The sequence below is a fragment of the Carassius auratus genome, chromosome 13 (assembly GCF_003368295.1).
Source record: "Carassius auratus strain Wakin chromosome 13, ASM336829v1, whole genome shotgun sequence".
In the NCBI taxonomy this organism is placed as follows: domain Eukaryota; kingdom Metazoa; phylum Chordata; class Actinopteri; order Cypriniformes; family Cyprinidae; genus Carassius; species Carassius auratus.
The window spans coordinates 17,921,199-17,940,173 of NC_039255.1; the positions used below are offsets into that span (position 1 = coordinate 17,921,199).

At 38.0% G+C, this 18,975-nt stretch overlaps 1 protein-coding gene and 1 pseudogene across 1 annotated transcript; one reads left to right on the plus strand and one right to left on the minus strand.

Annotated features, from left to right (window-relative positions):
• Positions 1-1,009: 1,009 nt before the first annotated feature.
• Positions 1,010-4,491, minus strand: LOC113112926 (redox-regulatory protein FAM213A-like; annotated as a pseudogene).
• A 6,669-nt stretch (positions 4,492-11,160) lies between these two features.
• LOC113112927 (S-adenosylmethionine synthase-like) lies at positions 11,161-18,938 on the plus strand. The gene is made up of 9 exons (XM_026278863.1): positions 11,161-11,502; positions 12,731-12,808; positions 13,118-13,240; positions 13,351-13,463; positions 13,550-13,693; positions 14,207-14,425; positions 14,625-14,807; positions 14,941-15,074; positions 17,718-18,938. Exons 1-9 carry the CDS (start codon positions 11,427-11,429, stop codon positions 17,818-17,820), a joined length of 1,173 nt encoding a protein of 390 aa, XP_026134648.1. The 5' UTR covers positions 11,161-11,426; the 3' UTR covers positions 17,821-18,938.
• Positions 18,939-18,975: the final 37 nt, after the last annotated feature.

Genomic DNA, 18,975 nt, shown 5'->3' on the forward strand with positions numbered 1-18,975 from the left:
AACATCATACTTAGAAAAACCAAGAAAAAAATTGACCTAAGAAAGTCCATTTGAAAGCATAGTAACATTTGCTTAAAATCTACTTACCCTCAGGTCATCCAAGGTGTGGATGAGTTTTATTTATTTTTTGGAACAGATTTGGAGAATTTTAGCATTATATCTTGCTCACTAATGCATCCTTTGCAGTAAATGGGTGCCGTCAGAATGAGAATTGAAGCAGCTGATAAAAACACAAGTACTCCACATGCCTCTAGTCCATCAGTTTGTCTTGTGAAGATAGAAGCTGCGTTTTATAACAAATTAATTGACATTTTTAATTTCAAAAGTTTTTTTCCAGCTGACATACAATCCTTTTCTGAATCAGGAGAGAAATATGCACAGATTAAGCAGCATTTAGGAGCATAGAGTTTTAAACATGTCAGTGGGTTTTGACGTGAGGAGAACAAGGGATGGACTTCCACCAGATTAAAAGATATGGATTATTGATTCATTTTGGCCAGAACCAGTACCTTTAAAGTTAAAACGCCTTGATGATTTTCTTACAAACATAGGTTTTCATTTCACAAGATGTTAATTGATGGACTGGACTATCATGATGCTTTTATCAGCTGCTTCAATTCTCATTCTGAAGGCACCCATTCACTGCAGAGGATCCATTGGTGAACAATTTATTGAAGGGGAGTACATTTTTATTTTTGGATGAAAATTCCTTTAATCAGACATTTTCTGAACTGGATGGCTTGGCTTCCCCAGATGGAACACAGATTTCTAATTAAAGCAAAATGCTATTATTAGGGCCATTTCAAAGTCCTCTGCCTTTAAAATGCAAACGTAATAGTAGGTGAAAAGAGAAAAGCTCTTTGTTGCATGTGCAAATATACTACGAGATTACCGCTGAATGGCTCAGTAGCAAGTTGTGTTGTGGAGAAATACAGTGTATATAACTACAATACATGGAATTTCTCATGTGGATAAACAATACTCAAAAGAATGTCAAATGAAGACAAACTGGATTTTTGGAGATGACATGTTTATTTTTCATTGTCCACCCCTAGCAGAACCTTTAGCTGCTCACTGACCAGACACCAGCAGGTTTAGAAGCATGTGTTTGCATCAAATCTGCTCTTTCAACATGGAGTTTGGAGACAGACTTTCATTAATACACATACAACATAAAAAAAACACCAGTGTGGCAGCAGGCAGCCAAAGGAATGCAGTAAGGTGCAAAACAACATCATAAAACCATTTCTTAAGTGCAAAAACAATATCACTTAATTACACTACATTAGACTTATTTGTACATACCAGAATTAAAATGTACCAGTCAGTACTAACAATTCAGCTTAACCTGAGCTTTTCTCTCTATTCACAGCATTAGCAAGAGATATGTGTGAGGTGGATTGTGACTAAATTTGCACCTGACAAATTTAGACAACATCTAATTTTCTACCAAAATTTTCTTAGCAGCTTCCAAAACAGACCCTATGCTGACTTTATCTCCAAACTCCTTTTCTCTATGCTCTAGAAGAACCCCCTGAAAACAACAAAGAACAGGATGTGTGAGGACAAGCACGTGGCTGAAGCTCTGAAATGCACTACAAAAGCACTCTCTTGGGTGCCATGAAATATCGAAATGATTACCTGTTCACCTGATCCGATGACAAACACTCCTCCCAGGATGAAACCTTCACCGTTCACGTTGCCCTGGTAACCTGACCTCCAAGCCCTTATAAAGTTTTGCCATACTCCCAAGCGAATGAAACCAAGCCCACCCATCTTCCTCTGTTGTGGCCCATAAAAAGCTTGCTGTGCACAAACAGACAGAATAATGAATGGTATGCTCTATTTGGTAATACACATCACGCAGGCTCGACTGAGCTTCTGTTTGCCATATTTGATGTGCTGCTCTATGCATGTGTGTAGTGTCCTTCAGAAGACTTCGATTAAACCACTCAATTCATTTGGGCTACTTTTATTATTTTCTTTATTAATTTTTTGAAATGTCAATGTTTTGGTTTTGGTGGACTTACAGAGGTGGAGGCACAGAAAACTCCTAGGTTTCACTGAAAACATCTTCATTTGTGTTTTGAGGATGAACAAAGGTCTTATGGTTTTGGAATGACACAAGAATGTGTAAATGATGACAGCATTTTCCTTTTGGGCAAACTATCCCTTTAATGCATACTAACCTTTTCATCCAGGAAGATCTCCCCTGCGAAGTGTGGCCTGAAGTCCTGAATCTCTGTTCCTACATTCTCCTTCACAACAGCATACAGAGGGACCCCGAGCTCATCCAGCTGGGGCTTCAGAGAGGACAGCTCAGAGGCCTCCTGTAGATGTTCATGTATTCATCATTTAGACTACTGTGTTTATGCTTTTTGCTACTAGTAGTAGTGTAGTATTCCTGGCTTATTTTTAAGGAATACTTCACCCCAAAATGAAAGTTTGCTGAAAATGTACTCATCCTCGGGCTGCCCAAGAGGTCCATGAGTTTGTTTCTCCATTGGAACATATCTGGAGAAATGTATCATACAGTTCTTACTCTCCAGTGGATCCTCTGCAGTGAATGGGTGCCGTCCATACAGCTGATAAAAACAATTCAATAATCCACAAATGTCTCCAGTGAATCAATTAGCATCTTGTAAAGTAAAAAGCTTTATGTTTGTAATAAAAAAAAATCTATCAATGACATGTTTTTAATGTCACACTTGGCTAACATACGAGTCTCATCTGAATCAGGAGAGAAATATGCACAGATCAAGCACCACTTACAAGCAGAAAAGGATCCAAGACTGTTTGCCAACAAATATGTTGGTTGATTTTGATGTGAGAGGACAATCATGGATGGACTGTTCTTACCGGAAGAAGCATATTCCTTGATAAAAGTTGAAGCATCTTGTTTTTGGGGTTTTTTTTTCTTACAAACACACAGCTTTTCACCTCACAGGACATTAACTGATGGATAAGAGTCTTGTGGATTATTGTAATTTTTTTACCAGCTGGATGGACTCTAATTCTGATGGCACCCATTCACTGAAAAAGATCCATCGATGAGCAAGTGATGTATTGCTACATTTCTATAAATCTGCTCCGAAGCAAACTCATCTACATCTTGGATGGACTGAAAATGCAAAAACTAATTTCGAGGTAAACTATTCCTTTATCACAGAATGTCCTCAGATTCTGTCTGGGCAGTGAATTAGAGCATCTGACTGAACTTTATTATAGACATGATCACTATACCTCTCTGCACAAAAATCATCCAGGTCGCCGGACAGCCATGATCACTGCACCAGATTTCTCCCAGAGAGTTTTCGCTTTTAAAGTCCTCTTATCTGAATGGATGCAGATTAAAAAATATTCAATGAATACAGTGATTCCTTCACCGTTTTGCTTAATCATGATAGCGACTGGTAAAAAAAAATTCAAAAATCCATAAGATCACATCCTCTGTATTTCACTTCATTTCTTACCACTGTTGAAGGTTTTCAGGTCAGCGTTCCCTAGATACTCTAGAGTGACAGGTGCCGGTTCAGTCAGCAAGAAGTCAGTGTTTGCAAGCATTAAGCCAGCAATGGCGGCCCCCACAGCACCAAGACCAAGTGACCACATGCCCATGGCCTCCCTCCAGAGCAAATGATGACACTGCAGTGAAAGTATGGCAGGTTACACAAAACATTATATGTTGTAATATTCTTCTATGTTGTAATAATCTGCTCACACTGAACCCAAAAAAGCATTGAAAGAATTACATTGCATTCAAAGTGTCTGTTTTTTATGCATGTTAGCTGCAATTAAATCCTAATTTGTATTAAATTTATTATACACATATTCTCTTCCCAGAATGCATATTTGATGGTTTCCTGATTAGAAAAGCTGTAATTTACGAAAAGGGGAAACAAAAAAGTGTAAACTGCAAAAGACATTTTTATATAGACACAGGTTAAAATGATATTTAGGTTGACATGACTGCCAATAAACTCTGTTTATCCTAGACACTGTCACTCGTTACTTCACTGAACTCCAGAAACAAAAGCGTTACCAAACTCTGTGTTACATTTGACCTGGAAGTGTATTAAAAAATAATGGGTAAGTTATAACTTATTGCTTGCCGATGTATTCGATAACCCGATGCAAAATCGACTAATTTATTGCTAATTAAACAAAGTTAATAAAAGGATACTCAAGCAAGGCTGAGTCAGCATGGAGATGGCAGAGAGGAGGCTAAAGTACATTAGGTTAACACCTGATAGCTAGCTTGTTTGACTAGCCAGAGAGTTAGGTTGTCATTGCAATGCCAGATACAAGCATTGACAATATAAGACTACATATAAACATTATTATCTGCATTAATGCACAAGGGTTGGAAACAGATAAAACTAATAATACTTACGCCTCAGTTCAGCGACTGTAGTCTGTGTCAGTAGCTACACTCCGATGTGGGACAGACCATAGACAGTTCCGCTGGAGGAGGACTAGCCTATCTAACCTCTTAAAGAGACAGGCAACACAAAAATATACAACGTTGCTGCGCAAAACTTTTACAAATCCTTCACTGTCGTTCATGCCTTTTAATATACAAATTAAAAGCACCGGCTGTAAAAATTATTAAATAAAGGTTATTCATTGTGAGACATTATTATTGATGCAGAAATCCTAACAAGCCTATCCGTCACATACAAGAACTGCAGAAAGTAGATGTTTATTTTTATTTAATGACATAAAAAGTTATTTATGAATGCATCTTAAATGTCTGCAAGCAATGACAAGGTTCAAACATTTTAGTCATGCACTGAACAATTTTATAAATGCAACACTTTGCCAAGAAGTAATCCATCCACCATTAGACAGCATGATTATTGCACAGGTGTGCCTTAGGCTGGCCACAATAAAAGGCCACTCTAAAATGTGCAGTTTTATCACACAGCACAATGCCACAGATGTCGCAAGTTTTGAGAGAGTGTGCAATTGGCGTGCAGGAATGTCCACCAGAGCAGTTGCTCATGAACTGAATGCTTATTTCTCTACCATAAGCCATCTCCAAAGGCATTTCAGAGAATTTGGCAGTACGTCCAACTGACCTAACAACCCCAGACCACGTGTAACCACACCAGCCCAGGACTTCCACATCCAGCATCTTCACCTCCAAGATCGTCTGAGACCAGCCACCTGGACAGCTGCTGCAGCAATCGGTTTGCAAAACCAAAGAATTTCTGCACAAACTGTCAGAAACCGTCTCAGGGAAGCTCATCTGCATGCTTGTCGTCCTCATCAGGGTCTCGACCTGACTGCAGTTTGTCATCGTAACCAACTTGAGTAGGCAAATGCTCACATTCGATGGAGTCTGGCACTTCATGGATGAATCCTGGTTTTCAGTGTACAAGGCAAATGGCAGACAGTGTGTATGGCATCGTGTGGGTGGTTTCCTGATGTCAACACTGTAGATCGAGTGGCCCATGGTGGGAGGTGGGGTTATGGTATGGGTAGGCGTTATGGACAGTGAACACAGGTGCATTTTATTGATGGCATTTTGAGTGCACAGAGATACCATGATGAGATCCTGAGGCCCAATTTTGTCACCCATGATCATTACCTCATGTTGCAGCATGATAATGCACGACCCCATGTTGCATGGATCTGTACACAATTCCTGGAGGCTGAAAATATCCCAGTTCTTGCATGGCCAGCATACTCACTGGACACTCACCCATTGAGCATGTTTGGGATGCCCTGTTTCTGCGTATACGACAGCATGTTGCAGTTCCTGCAAATATCCAGCAACTTCACACAGCCATTGAAGAGGAGTGGACCAAATTTCCACAGGCCACAATCAACAACCTGATCAACTCTATGTGAAGGAGATGTGTTATACTGAGTGAGGCAAATGGTGGTCCCACAATACAATAAAATTGCACATTTTAGAGTGGCCTTTTTTTGGTGCCAGCCTAAGGCACACATGTGCAATAATCATGCTGTCTAATCAGCATCTTGATATGCTACACCTTTGAGGTGGTTGAATTATCTCGGAAAAGCAGAAGTGCTCACTAACACAGATTTTGACAGATTTGTGAAAAGAATTTGATAGAAATAGGCCTTATGTGTACATATAGAAAAAGTCTTAGATCTTTGAGTTCAGCTCATGAAAAATAGGGGCAAAACAAAAGTATCGTGTTTATTATTTTGTTCAGTGTATCACAACATTATATTTTTCAGCATCAAGTCAAAAAGGTAAAAGCAGTTCATCCAGCTGGGGCTTCATAAAGGAGAGCTCAGAGGCCTCGGAAATGACACAATGACATGCAGACTATACGTTTACAACAGACCTAAGAACAGAATGATACTGAAATAAGATTGTTTTTACCTCCTTACACAATAATCATCCAGGCCTTCACACAGCCATGCACTGCACCACACCTCTCCTACTGTGTTTTGCTTCTCGTCTGAAAGAGCTGCTCGAAAAAAAATAATGACATTCTAGACACACACATACACAGGTGTTAAAAGAAGTGCCAGATGAAAATAATAAATGCATATTGAAATTATAAACAATCCATACTGAAATTACAGTCCTCTATTGATCTAACAAAATTATATAAATTATATAAAATGGTTGCGATATGAAGGCAGTTACAGATTTTTATGTTACCAACTCTGGTCTGGTTCAAATCTGCAGACTGCTAATCTATTCATTCCCACATAGACCTCTCACATTTGAAAATGTTAACTGAGGAGATTAACGTGACCAGCTGTTTATAGAACACAGAAATGAACAGCCTGAAACTAAATTACACCTGGAAATTTCACAATCACAAAAACTAATCTTGCTCATAGAAAAAAATGAATAAATGAATAACTGAGAAAAACGTCTTGTTCCAGATTATGCTTGTATTTAAAGTTATTTGGAGAAAGCTTTCGAAAGACATACTGTGTATTTGTTCTCACGATAATTAACAACTCAGACAGAATGCTTCAATGACTTAAAAATATCTACTATATTAATGAGATAAAAAAAAAATTGCACAATTAAAATAATATTAATTAGTTTCTGCATTTTCAGACTGTGCCTTAAGTCATATCAGTGTGTTGGAAAAACATGGAGTTGGTCATGACTCATGAATAATGTTTTTATGATTTAAAATACTGACTTAAAATATGACTTGAAATGAAAATATGACAAAGTGTACTGAAGGTATTGCCTTCACAGTGCATATCTACCAATGGAAAAAGAGTAAAGTATACTACAATATCTATACTGCTGATATAGCACAGTATTGCCCTCTACAGACTAATGTACAGTCCTGTACCGGGAACAGCTAACATTATCTATATAGCATTTACCTTTTTAAATGTTCTGAATACTGATGATCTAGTCATCCAAAGATTTACATCTGTTGATTATTTCATGCACCTGTTATTGCTATATATATATATATATATATATATATATATATATATACACTAATATGTCACTGTGGTCCTGGAGAAGAAGTGTACCAGGAGAAGATGTTTGGCCTTTTTTAATCTTTGTACTCATGATTTATGTAACAACACGGAAATATAAAACAAGGTATTTTTGTAATGTATACAATCATTTTGTCTTCATATATTGAGGCTCTCATAATAATTCCAGCCATAAAGTTATATATTTCCCAAATAAAGTGAACATTACACCTTTCTGAAAATTTAACCCAGATATTTGCAGAATATGTTTGCACTTCATGAGTTTTTGAGCTCTTTCCACTACATTAGCACGTAGCCAATCCCAGGTGTGTTTGCTTACAAGTGTTAAGAACTTGATTATGTAAGATGATACAGTTAGGTTAGTGGATCTGGGCTAGCTCTGTTTTGGTGGTAATAGTTATTTTTAGGGGAGAGGGGCAGAGGCCAGTTGCTTCTGGAATGTGCTGAGATGAATGTTGTCCCAACATCCCACCCTTTCCTGCAGCTGCTGCATTCCAGCCGACCGCCGAGCCAATGTGGGAAACCTCCTTCATTTGTTATAGCAGCAATCGCGGTGGCAGATATTCAAGCTGATTATTACGGTAATGACAATGAAGCAGTAACACAGCACTTAATTGTATTTTTAATAAAAGTAAATGTGGTATAATTCATCTGTGTTCCATGCTTCATGCACAGTGACTTCAGATTTAGTTTGAGGCTCTAAACTGGTGATGAGATGGCAGTGAGTATCGGGGTGGAGACTTTATGTGTTTATTGATCTAATGTGTTCATAATGAAAGTTCATAAATAGATGGCAGAGTTTCAAATCAGAGACTCAGCTTAGGTTTCATACCCAGCACAACTATAAAGTTCACCTAGGTCCTCCTCATTGGAGAACCTTCAAGAGTTTCTGTCTAACCCATATGTCTGGGTTACAGGCCAATCAGCTGCGAGCATGCATACCCCACCTACTAAACGTCCTCATCTCACTTAGCCATTGGCTGATGCACTTCACTCCTCCATGCTTATCAAAAGAGTCTACATTTAAAAAAAGGGGGGGCAGGGTAGGTGACAAGTTGTGTTTATCACCGTACACCAATCAGTATCAGCCACGTACGTTTTGTACCAAGAGAATGGTAACAAAACATAAACAGATGTTTGTCACCTCAACTAACATCAACCTTTCAACCTGTGTACTTCGGCCACAATTACTTTATCATCTTAATACAACTAACATAAAGACATAAAACACATGGATATATCCACATAACGTTTTGTGTACAATGTATTCTATTTCCAAGCACTGAAGGTCAACATAATATTGTGTATTATGCATTATACATTATGTTATTATTGTGTAAGAATTATACATTCTCTCTCTTGCATGAAGCAGAAGCAACAATAACACCTTCCTGATAAAACTAAAATGATGCACCTCATCAACACCAACTGGAAACATATTCTGAAAAAAGAGATTTTTAATGAGTGAACCTGGTCAACAAGAAAAATAAATTTAAAAAAAATAAAAAGAATAAAACAGAAATGCCTTAACATCTCTGAAGAGTTCAGGAACCGACTATCCTATTAAGGTGCACCAGTCAACAAAGCTCTGGATAACAGTCCTCTGTGGGTGAGCGATACAAAAGAAGCCAAATTTGAAGTTTGCCAAAAAGCTCTTTTACAAGCTGTTGTGGTCAAATAACCACAAAACCAGCTTTTTATGTAAAATGTAAAAAAAATTCCAAATACAAACAACGCCCACACTTTAAAATGTCTAAAATTGCAATATGATGATGGCATATGGCATAGAATGGCTATATGTCCTGTTGAAATCAAACAAGAATGGATGGAATACCATTGGAAAATTGTTACCGTCTGCTGAAACTAAAGCGTAGGAGAAAGTTAATCTTTTATCTGGACAATGATCTCAAACACAAGGACAAATAAATGTGACACATGAAAAGAGGTGAATGTCCTACAATTGTCCCCATTTCTGTCTAGTTGAGAAATTGGCTTTTTTTTTTTTTTTTTTTTTTTTTACTGAGTTGTCATCCCACTAAACTTTGAAGGAATGGGTCAAAATCATATCTGAATTCAGTACCTAAAATATTATTATACAGTAGTTTTAGGTACAATGAGAGAACTTGGTTAGAATGCTGAACATCCTCTATAACTAAACATTTGTTAACACTTTTATTTAGGGACCAATTCTCACTATTAACTTTCTTATAAGCATGTGTATTACTAGCTGTTTCTTACTACTTACAAAGCACATATTAATGCCTTATTTACTAATTAATAATAAGCAACACATTAGGATTTTATTTGTACTGGTCTTGAATTCAGCATAATGGATAGATCTGTATTTATTTCCATGTGATTTCACAAAACAGCAATAGCAGTGGATTATTGGACATGAATAGTTATGTCATGTGTGTAGACCAGGAGTGGAGCAGAACACACAGAGTATACAGGGCTAGTGACTATCAGCCGTGAACTTTTAAACCAGCTCATTTTAGATCTGCTTGCATCTATTTAATATTCTGATCCTGTTCGTCAGGTTTGTTTTCTGACAAGATTGTTGAGTTCATCTTTTGTGCCACATGTCTCAGTTCAACAAGAAACTGACCTTTGTCTCGCTTCACTGACTCATTTGTTCACCAATAATTCTCCCCCCAAAATTCAACTGCAATGTGAAAAATAAAATTTCCACACTTTTCACCAACTGCAAAATTATAATATTATAGTACTTATGCTAAACACATCTGTTCAAAGTACAGCTTCAATACTTTTATTCAGCATCTATGCAATCCACTGTCACAGTTCAGCCAGCAGGGTAAAGTTATAGGTCATTCCTATAGATTTTGTTTGTCTTTCTGCTCAAATGTAAAAGCAGAATGTTTAATCCCATGTGAGAGTACAAGTCACCATTATTTATATAATGCTTTATACAAGACAGTAATAACCAAGGAAATAACAGAATCAGTGATGCAGATTTAAGTGAGACAAATTCAAATTCAATGTACACTATTACAATAATCACATTAATTTTGCTAAGTTATGATCCAGTGGGTCTTTATAATTGGACATTTCAACCCTTGGTCACATCCTGGCTTGACCCATAGTGCACCTTTGAAGCTTTGAAAGGGAACATTTAATTGAGAAAATCTGCAAACTACAATTGACAGCAGAAATAGAAATAAGAAGTGGTCATATCAAGATACATAATAATCCAAAACCTTATATTATAAGCACAATCTAAGCATAGACAGTTCAAACAAAGATCAGGACTACATGTCTTGGAACTGACCTTGATTGTTTTTGCAATGCATTTAATACACAACCACAGCAAAATAAAATGTTGCCAAGCACATGTCCTTTGCAAATGAGAGGAGTGCTGTGTCATCCAATCACATCTGCAACTTCACTACACCTCTTCAGATTTTATATTACATGACATAACTTCTCCACAATCTTTGTCATAAATCACCCTCAGGTCTGTTGGTAAAAGCTCCAGCCCTGATACTTGGTGTGATGTGAGGATAATTTCTAGCCTACAAGTGTCCACTGACAACAGAAACCCTCCTAATACTGAGCTGAGCGCACAAGGGGTTAACAGTGTGTTTCTGAAAGTTTAAATCTCCTCCCCCCAAACAACACCCCCTGGAATGGTCTGCCCCACTTGTTCACATGACATGTGTATATGTGTGTATATTTGTGAGTGAGAGAGTGAGTAAAGCTTAGTGTGCATCTCTTCTTTCTGCCATATATAGGGGCAAACTTGCTTTGAGACGAGGTTGTGTGTTATATAGTCTGTGATCTATCTGTACACCTCACTTTCTTTCTATCTTTCTTCAATACCCTTGGGACTATAAGGATTTCTGCACACTTGGCCTGCTTTAACCACAGCTGGAGGACAATTATTAAGCATTTGATAGATTATTTTGTCCTGTTGATTTTGAAGATCTGTTCAGTTGCTGGCAAACATGGAAGGAATGAATGACGTTCATGATGACGGATCTTTCATGTTCACCTCAGAGTCTGTGGGAGAAGGCCATCCAGGTGATTTTCAATCTGAACTTTTAAAATAAACTCTCAAAAATGTGCTTTTTAAGACTTTGTAGGATGTACTACATAACTTTTGTATCCTTTACCTGGGTGCGTGCTTGGAGAAAAACCCTAAAGACATATATACCTATAGACCTATAGACGAATTCACCTGCCTCAACAAGTCACTGGAGCATATAGAAGTGGTGAGCTGGTTAAGCAACAGTATGTATAGAAAAAAGCTGGTTAAGCAACAGTTCAGTGGGGTTCATTCACACTTTCAGTAACAATACTTCCACGGTACCATGTGCTTAGCTGGTATTTCATTGAGTGAAAGTGTAGTAGACAAAAATAGTCAATTAGGGGTCATGACTTTTACAGGGGTGTTAAATTCCTGCCTATCACTTGAAGGCTTTTCTCAGTTGCATATTTACTATGCAATTTATTTTATAATGAACTTACTGATACAAAGAATGATTTGATTATGACACCATCCCATGGCTGTATAATGAGTGTATTAGTGGCACACCTGTATGCCAACAGATTTTGCTTCAGTAGTTATTTCTGTTTCAGGTGGGAACTTGCCAGACCTCAGATTTCTTATCTGCCATATTGCGGTTCTCTCATGTCATGCTGCAAGGCCAAAGTGCTATAGACAGTTTCAGATTCTGCACTCCTGAAATATGTCAAGTCAGTTTGATTTCACATTACGTATTTCAAAACCTTTAAAGAAAACTTGATGAGTTTGAATGACTTTTAATCTAATCCAGTCTTGTTCCTCCTAGAAAAATGTTGCAAACCTGTCTGGTTCACATTAATATCTCACATCAGCACATATTTCAGCAGATCAATCAATAGGCGTATATGTGCAAGATGCAAAAAATCTATTCCATAATGCTCCAGACTGAATAGATTTGCCTTGTTTGTCTTATATTATCAACTGAGATGTTGTTTTTGACAGTGTAGTTTCTGATGTAACTCAACTACACGGTTGCCTCAGCTAGCAGCACAAATATAGACTGAGTGAATGATTCTGAAAGGAGAGGACCATCGGTATTGTCCTCCAACTGCTCAGCTGGGGTTTTGCTTTGTCGGGATATCTATGTCCTAAAGTCTTGCTATAGGACACGCATTTCAATTCTTGAACTGAAACTTTCTGGTGTAATCATTTTAAACGCACACTTGAACCCTAATCTGAAACATTACATAACTTTGTTTTATAATGGTGTGATTTTTTTAATAGATAAAATCTGTGACCAAATCAGTGATGCAGTTCTTGACGCACACTTGAAGCAGGACCCGGATGCTAAAGTGGCCTGTGGTGAGTGAACATTTTTAATCACAAAAAATAATAATAATAATAACCACGTAAAATCCTTCTGTATGAACACAAGTGTTGAAATACTTTCTGAAAAAAACTGAAAGTTTATAGTCCAACAGTTGGTCACTTATCTTGACATTTGTTCAGTTATAGAGTGACCATTTCTTGTACTCTTTCTGTCCCTTACGTTTAAGGGCAATTAAATAGATAACATCTTCATGTCTAAATTTAACCTAGCAATGGATTATACAGTGGCAGCTTCAATTTTTTAAGGGCTGTTTGACTAATTAAGGTTGTTTTAATCATCAGAAACTGTTTGTAAGACTGGTATGGTACTTCTCTGCGGTGAGATCACATCTCGGAGCAACGTTGACTACCAGAAAATTGTCCGTGACACCATTAAACACATTGGTTACGACAACTCTGAAAAAGGTCAGGAGCAATACATTTGTATTTTGATTTTCAGCAAACTGCCTGGTACTATAGATCTATACTAACTCATCCACCATTTTTTCCCACTCTTTGCTCTTTCCTCTGTTCAGGCTTTGACTATAAAACCTGCAATGTGCTGGTGGCTCTCGAGCAGCAGTCTCCTGATATAGCGCAGGGTGTCCACGTTGACAGACATGAGGAAGACATTGGAGCTGGAGACCAGGTCTGAACACAACCAATGTGTAAAAATGTGTTTGAGCACATCATTCATGATAAACATCCTCATTTTGCATTTCCATTGTGTTTTAGGGGCTCATGTTTGGCTATGCCACTGATGAGACGGAGGAGTGCATGCCACTCACTATTGTCCTCGCACACAAACTCAACGCCAAAATGGCCGAGCTGCGGCGGGATGGCACCATCCCATGGCTCCGCCCAGACTCAAAAACTCAGGTCAGCAAAATAAAGATTAAAAACCAAATATGTTTAAAAGAAAAACTAAAAAAAGTCATTTTTGCACACTTGCATTCAAAACTTTTTTCTATTATCGAGTCTTTAAAACCACAATGTGCAGGTTCAAAGCCCCTGACTGACATTGACCATGCTATCTTATCTGACAAGTGTTCATTGAACCAACACATTGGCCAATAGATGTGACGCCTGTTGAGCAAGATAGTGACCATGAGGCGGTCTCTTTTAATGCTTGAGAGAAAATGACCCACAGTATGACATCCAGGGCCCCCGGTCCTTAATTTTCACAGTGGGACAGAGGACACGGCTGTACACCCGTCAATCTCAAGAGCATGCCAGCAACTCAAGCTGGACAGCTTTCAGGAAGCTGAAACCTCTGATCTATTTTAGAGTTCTGCCATTTTCAGACGTACAGAAGGAAATGTCCTTCAAATTCCCTATGTCGAATAAAATGATGACTTCAAACGTTTTCCTATATGATTTCCACAACTCCAGGTCACTGTGCACTACAAACAGGAGAATGGTGCTGTGATACCTTTGCGTGTCCATACAGTGGTCATCTCCGTCCAACATGACGACTACATTTCACTTGAGGAGCAACAGCGTATTCTGAAGGAGAAGGTCATTAAAGCTGTGGTGCCAGCAAAATATATTGACGATAAGACTGTCTACCATCTGCAGCCAAGTGGACGCTTTGTCATCGGAGGGCCTCAGGTGAGCACCTTTAACATCGACACCAAAGAGCACTGGCTCTGACATTGTAGCGGAACATAATGAGCCATGGTGAGCTTCATTAAGATGAAGAGCTGTTTCATGTTTCTTCACAAAATTCTCCCTTTGTTTTTCCTATTGGTTTGGAATGACACGAGGATGACATAATTTTCATTAAACAATAAAACGATCTTCTCTTTAGGGAGATGCTGGTGTTACGGGTAGGAAGATTATAGTGGACACATATGGTGGATGGGGGGCTCATGGTGGTGGGGCCTTCTCTGGAAAGGATTACACCAAGGTGGACCGCTCTGCTGCCTATGCTGCACGCTGGGTGGCCAAGTCTCTGGTGAAGGCCAAACTGTGCAGAAGAGTGTTGGTTCAGGTGAGATGACAGTGTAGACACCTTCAATAACATCTTACAAGTTTAAAAAATGTGAACAATGAATGACGTTGTGTCTTGACAAACAAGTTGATCCACATTTTGACCAATTTTATCTGGTATGGATTAAAACTAGGTGTCTTACGCCATTGGAGTCGCTCACCCTCTCTCAATCTCCCTCTTCACCTATGGCTCATCGGAAAAAACAGAGAAGGAGTTGCTACATATTGTCAACAAGAACTTTGACCTCCGACCAGGTGTCATTGTTAGGTAAACAATTAATAAGATAATATGTTGTTATTATGTTCTTCTACTTTAGGAAGAGAAAACAACCTCTTATGTTTTTCAGCCTTAAAAACCAAATGCTTAATTTCAGTACTTTGTGTGGGTGAGTTAAACTAGAGGGAGACATTATTTACATGGAATTTAGTTTCTGCTATTACATCTGTTCAATAAGTTCCAAGTAATGTTATGGCCATCGAGTAAAATAACATCTAGCCTACTTTTAGTAGATGAAAACAACATTTTAGTCAATGAGTAAGCAAAAAATAAAACCAAATTAACATGTTCTATATTAGTTTAAACATATATTAATATTTAAAAAAATCAGGGAGTGAAAGTTGTCCTCGTGAATGTGCTCTTGAAATAATGAGGACACTATTGTAATACAATACTGTGAATTCTTTACAGGTTAGTCTTTCATTTTGGTTTGTTAAGTGTATTTACAGCATGTCTTACATAACTTCAAGTTCACATGTTTGCACCATTTTGGGAAGATTCAAAGGTGTTCTATTATGAATATGTGTTTGTGTGTGTGTGTGTGTGTGTGCCTGGTATTCCTTAAATTATTGGGACCAAATGTCCACACAAGGATAGTAATACCAGTCATTTTTGACCTTGTGGATACATTTTTTGGTCCCCATGAGGAAAATAGCTTATAAATCACACTAAATTAAGTTTTTGTTTTGTTTTGTTTTTTTGTTTTTTTCTAAAAATGCTAAAAGTTTTCTGTGATGGGGTAGATTTAGGCCTACAGTTTGTACAGCATAAAAACCATTACATCTATGGGAAGTCCCCATAAAACAGTGAGTGTGTTTCCCGGATCCTAAAAATATGTGGCACGAATTAAAAAGAAGAAAGAAATTACACTGATTATAAATGCTATATCATCATATTGATATACAGTCAAAGCCAAAGGTTTTGGCAGTGACATAAATTTAGAGTTTTACAAAGTTTGCTGCTTAAGCTGATGTGGTGTTCATTCACATTTTCCTAGATTATTGTGTAGAGTGATCAGATGAATTTTAAAGAATTGCTTAAAGCTACATTGGCTAGAAAAATGAACACAAAATGATCAGCTAAAATTCATTGACAACTAATATCATCAGCACATGTGAAAGTGTGTATGAGCACCAGTCAGGTGAAATCATTATCATACTAAATAGATTGTAAGTGCAAATTTACGGAGGGAAGAAAGTGTTTCCAATCATTGTGTTCTTGTTAGCAATAGTAATCTCCAAACAAAACATGTGTAGCCATCATATCTTTGCATCAAAATGGCCTCACATAAGAAGTAAATTGATACAAAGAATATTGCATCTGAAAGAACCATTTACCGTATCATCAAGAACTTCAAGGAGAGAAGTTCGACTGCAGTGATGGAGTCTTCAGGATGTCCCAGAGTGTCCAGCGAGTGCCAGGAACATCTCCTCCTGAGGAGTCAGCTACAGAATGGTGTCTCCAGCAGTGCAAAGCTTGCTCAGGGATGGCAGCGGTTGGTGTGAGAGCATCTGCACACACAGTGAGGCCAAGACTTTTGGACAACTGCCTGGTGTCAAGAAGAGCAGCAAAGAAGCCACTTTTCTCCAAGAAAAATGTCAAGGACAGACTGAAATTCTTCCAAAAGTACAAGGATTGGACAGCAGAAGACTGGTTCAAAGTTATTTTCTCTGATGAAGCTCCCTTCCTACTGTTTGGGACATCTGTAAAATCGATTGTTCAGAGAAGAAAAGGTGAATGCTACAATGAGTCCTATGTTGTGCTAACCATGAAGCACAACACATCCTGAGACCATCCATGTGAGGGGTTACTTTTAAACCAAGGGAGTGGGCTCTCTCATATTCTCCCCAAAAACACTGCCATGAATAAAGAAAGGTATCAAAACACCTTTCAAGAGCGACTTCTTCCAGCATAATGGAGCACCATGTCACAAGCCAAGAGTGATAAAGAAGTGGCTTGAAGATCATTACATTGACATTTTGGATCCATGGCCAGTCAACTCCCCAGATCTCAATCCCATAGAGAACCTGTGGTCAGTCCTCAAAACGCAAGTGGACAAGCAGAAGCCCACAAATTGTGTTCAACTCTGAGTTAATAAGCAAGAATGGATAGCCATCAGTCAGGATTTGACCCAGACGCTAATATCCAGCCAGAGCGAATTGCAGAGGTTTTGAAGAACAAGGTTCAACACTAAATATTGACTCATTATATATTTGAGTCAATACATATGATATGATATGCTTATCATTGTTTTTTTCAGTTTACCATAGAAACATGTGTATAAAATAATCTACAAATACTGAAGCAGCAATCTTTGCAAAACACAAAATCTATGACACTGCCAAAACTTTTTGCATGACTGTATGTAAACATGGGATTTCCCAGTTTCTCCTCCAGGGGGAGCATCACTACCATCAATGTTCTCGAAATGGCGGTTCTAATTTGCAATAGCTTTCTCTTTATTCAAATTAAAACATGCTTTATACATAGTACAACATATAGATTATTTAGTATAAATATTTAATAAGTACCGATGTACATAAATTAGGTTGCCTACATTTTATTAAAGGTTCAAGTAGGATTCAGGTGTGGGCTGTTTGGTGAAAAGCTAACTAACTCAATTTCCACTGACAGGGACCTGAACCTGAAGAGACCGATCTACCAGAGCACCGCCTGCTACGGTCATTTTGGCCGATCAGAGTTCCCCTGGGAGATGGCCAAGAGTCTCAAGGTTTAAACCGAGAGGCGTGTGACTCCTACCTTCAGTCATTCAGTCGCTCTTTCCTCCAGCTCTCCTCTCTCAGATGATTTTGGATCTCTTCCCGCATATGCTACATTTCAGATTAGATGAATATGCTGTAAATGTCAAGATTGATAAATTAATAACCGTCTGTCATGAAAGTATCCCTCAACATGTCGATACTTGTGACAACTGATCATTCCTTAAAGCTGAAGTGCGTCCTTTCCCAACTGCCGTTTAACTAATCAACTTTTAAGTAATCAGATTAATTACTTTAAAAAGTGTAAGTACTGTGACTCTGTGGTGCTATCAATGTATTACTCAGTCAGCAGAAACACTGGCGGGAGTTTTGGGCGGGAATATCTGTTTTTCCGATCAAAGGAGGAGGTTTCGGATAAACTGGTGGGATGGGGGAGGGGGATTGCAGTTCTGTTTGGTGCCACTAGTACCTCAGAAATAACACATTTCAGCTTTATACTTTAAATGATTTAAATCACAATTATTATGTGTTTACTACTTTGCAATTTATTTTCCTCAATCATGAGTCGAATAGCTTGGATATTTAATCGGTTTTCATTGTGTGAAGAGTAATAAGCATAATGTGGACCATTGGGAGCTTTAGGTTTTATATGTTTACAACCTGAGAATCGTATTTCTGGCATCATATTTACAGTCTTAAAAGGGTCTAATTTGTGTGCCTTTTTCTTGCATCATTAGAACATTTGCTTTTTATGCTTCATCTGTGGCTGCATTAATCTCATTAATGTTTGATAATGGCGGAGGGATATTATTAGAATTTTGTTGTTTATGTGTACAGATCTTGTGCTGGTCTTACATTAATTGTCATCACTGGAGAGTGAGCATGTGTATGTGTGTTTATGTACTATTTCGGTTTGAACAAAGCCAGATAATGTTGCACACTTGAGATGTGTGTGAAAGCCACTCATTTGTTTTTAGACTTCTGTGAGTTCAACAGAGGCATTAACCCTTAAAAACACTATAAACCATATTACTCATACCGTTTTCTTTCAGATTTTCAACTTTTGTCTATAAGATTAAATTTGAGATCTGACATGTAAATAATTGTGAATAATTAAAGTGTGGAAAATTCTTCATATATGTCTGGAGTCAGATTGGATGTATTTAAACACG

Bases quoted from the DNA above. Each gene is read 5' to 3' on its own strand.
- LOC113112927 (XM_026278863.1), top strand. From the start codon at position 11,427: ATGGAAGGAATGAATGACGTTCATGATGACGGATCTTTCATGTTCACC. The intron at 11,503-12,730 runs GTGATTTTCAAT...TTTTTTTAATAG, and splicing joins TGTGGGAGAAGGCCATCCAG to ATAAAATCTGTGACCAAATC. The intron at 13,464-13,549 runs GTCTGAACACAA...ATTGTGTTTTAG, and splicing joins ACATTGGAGCTGGAGACCAG to GGGCTCATGTTTGGCTATGC.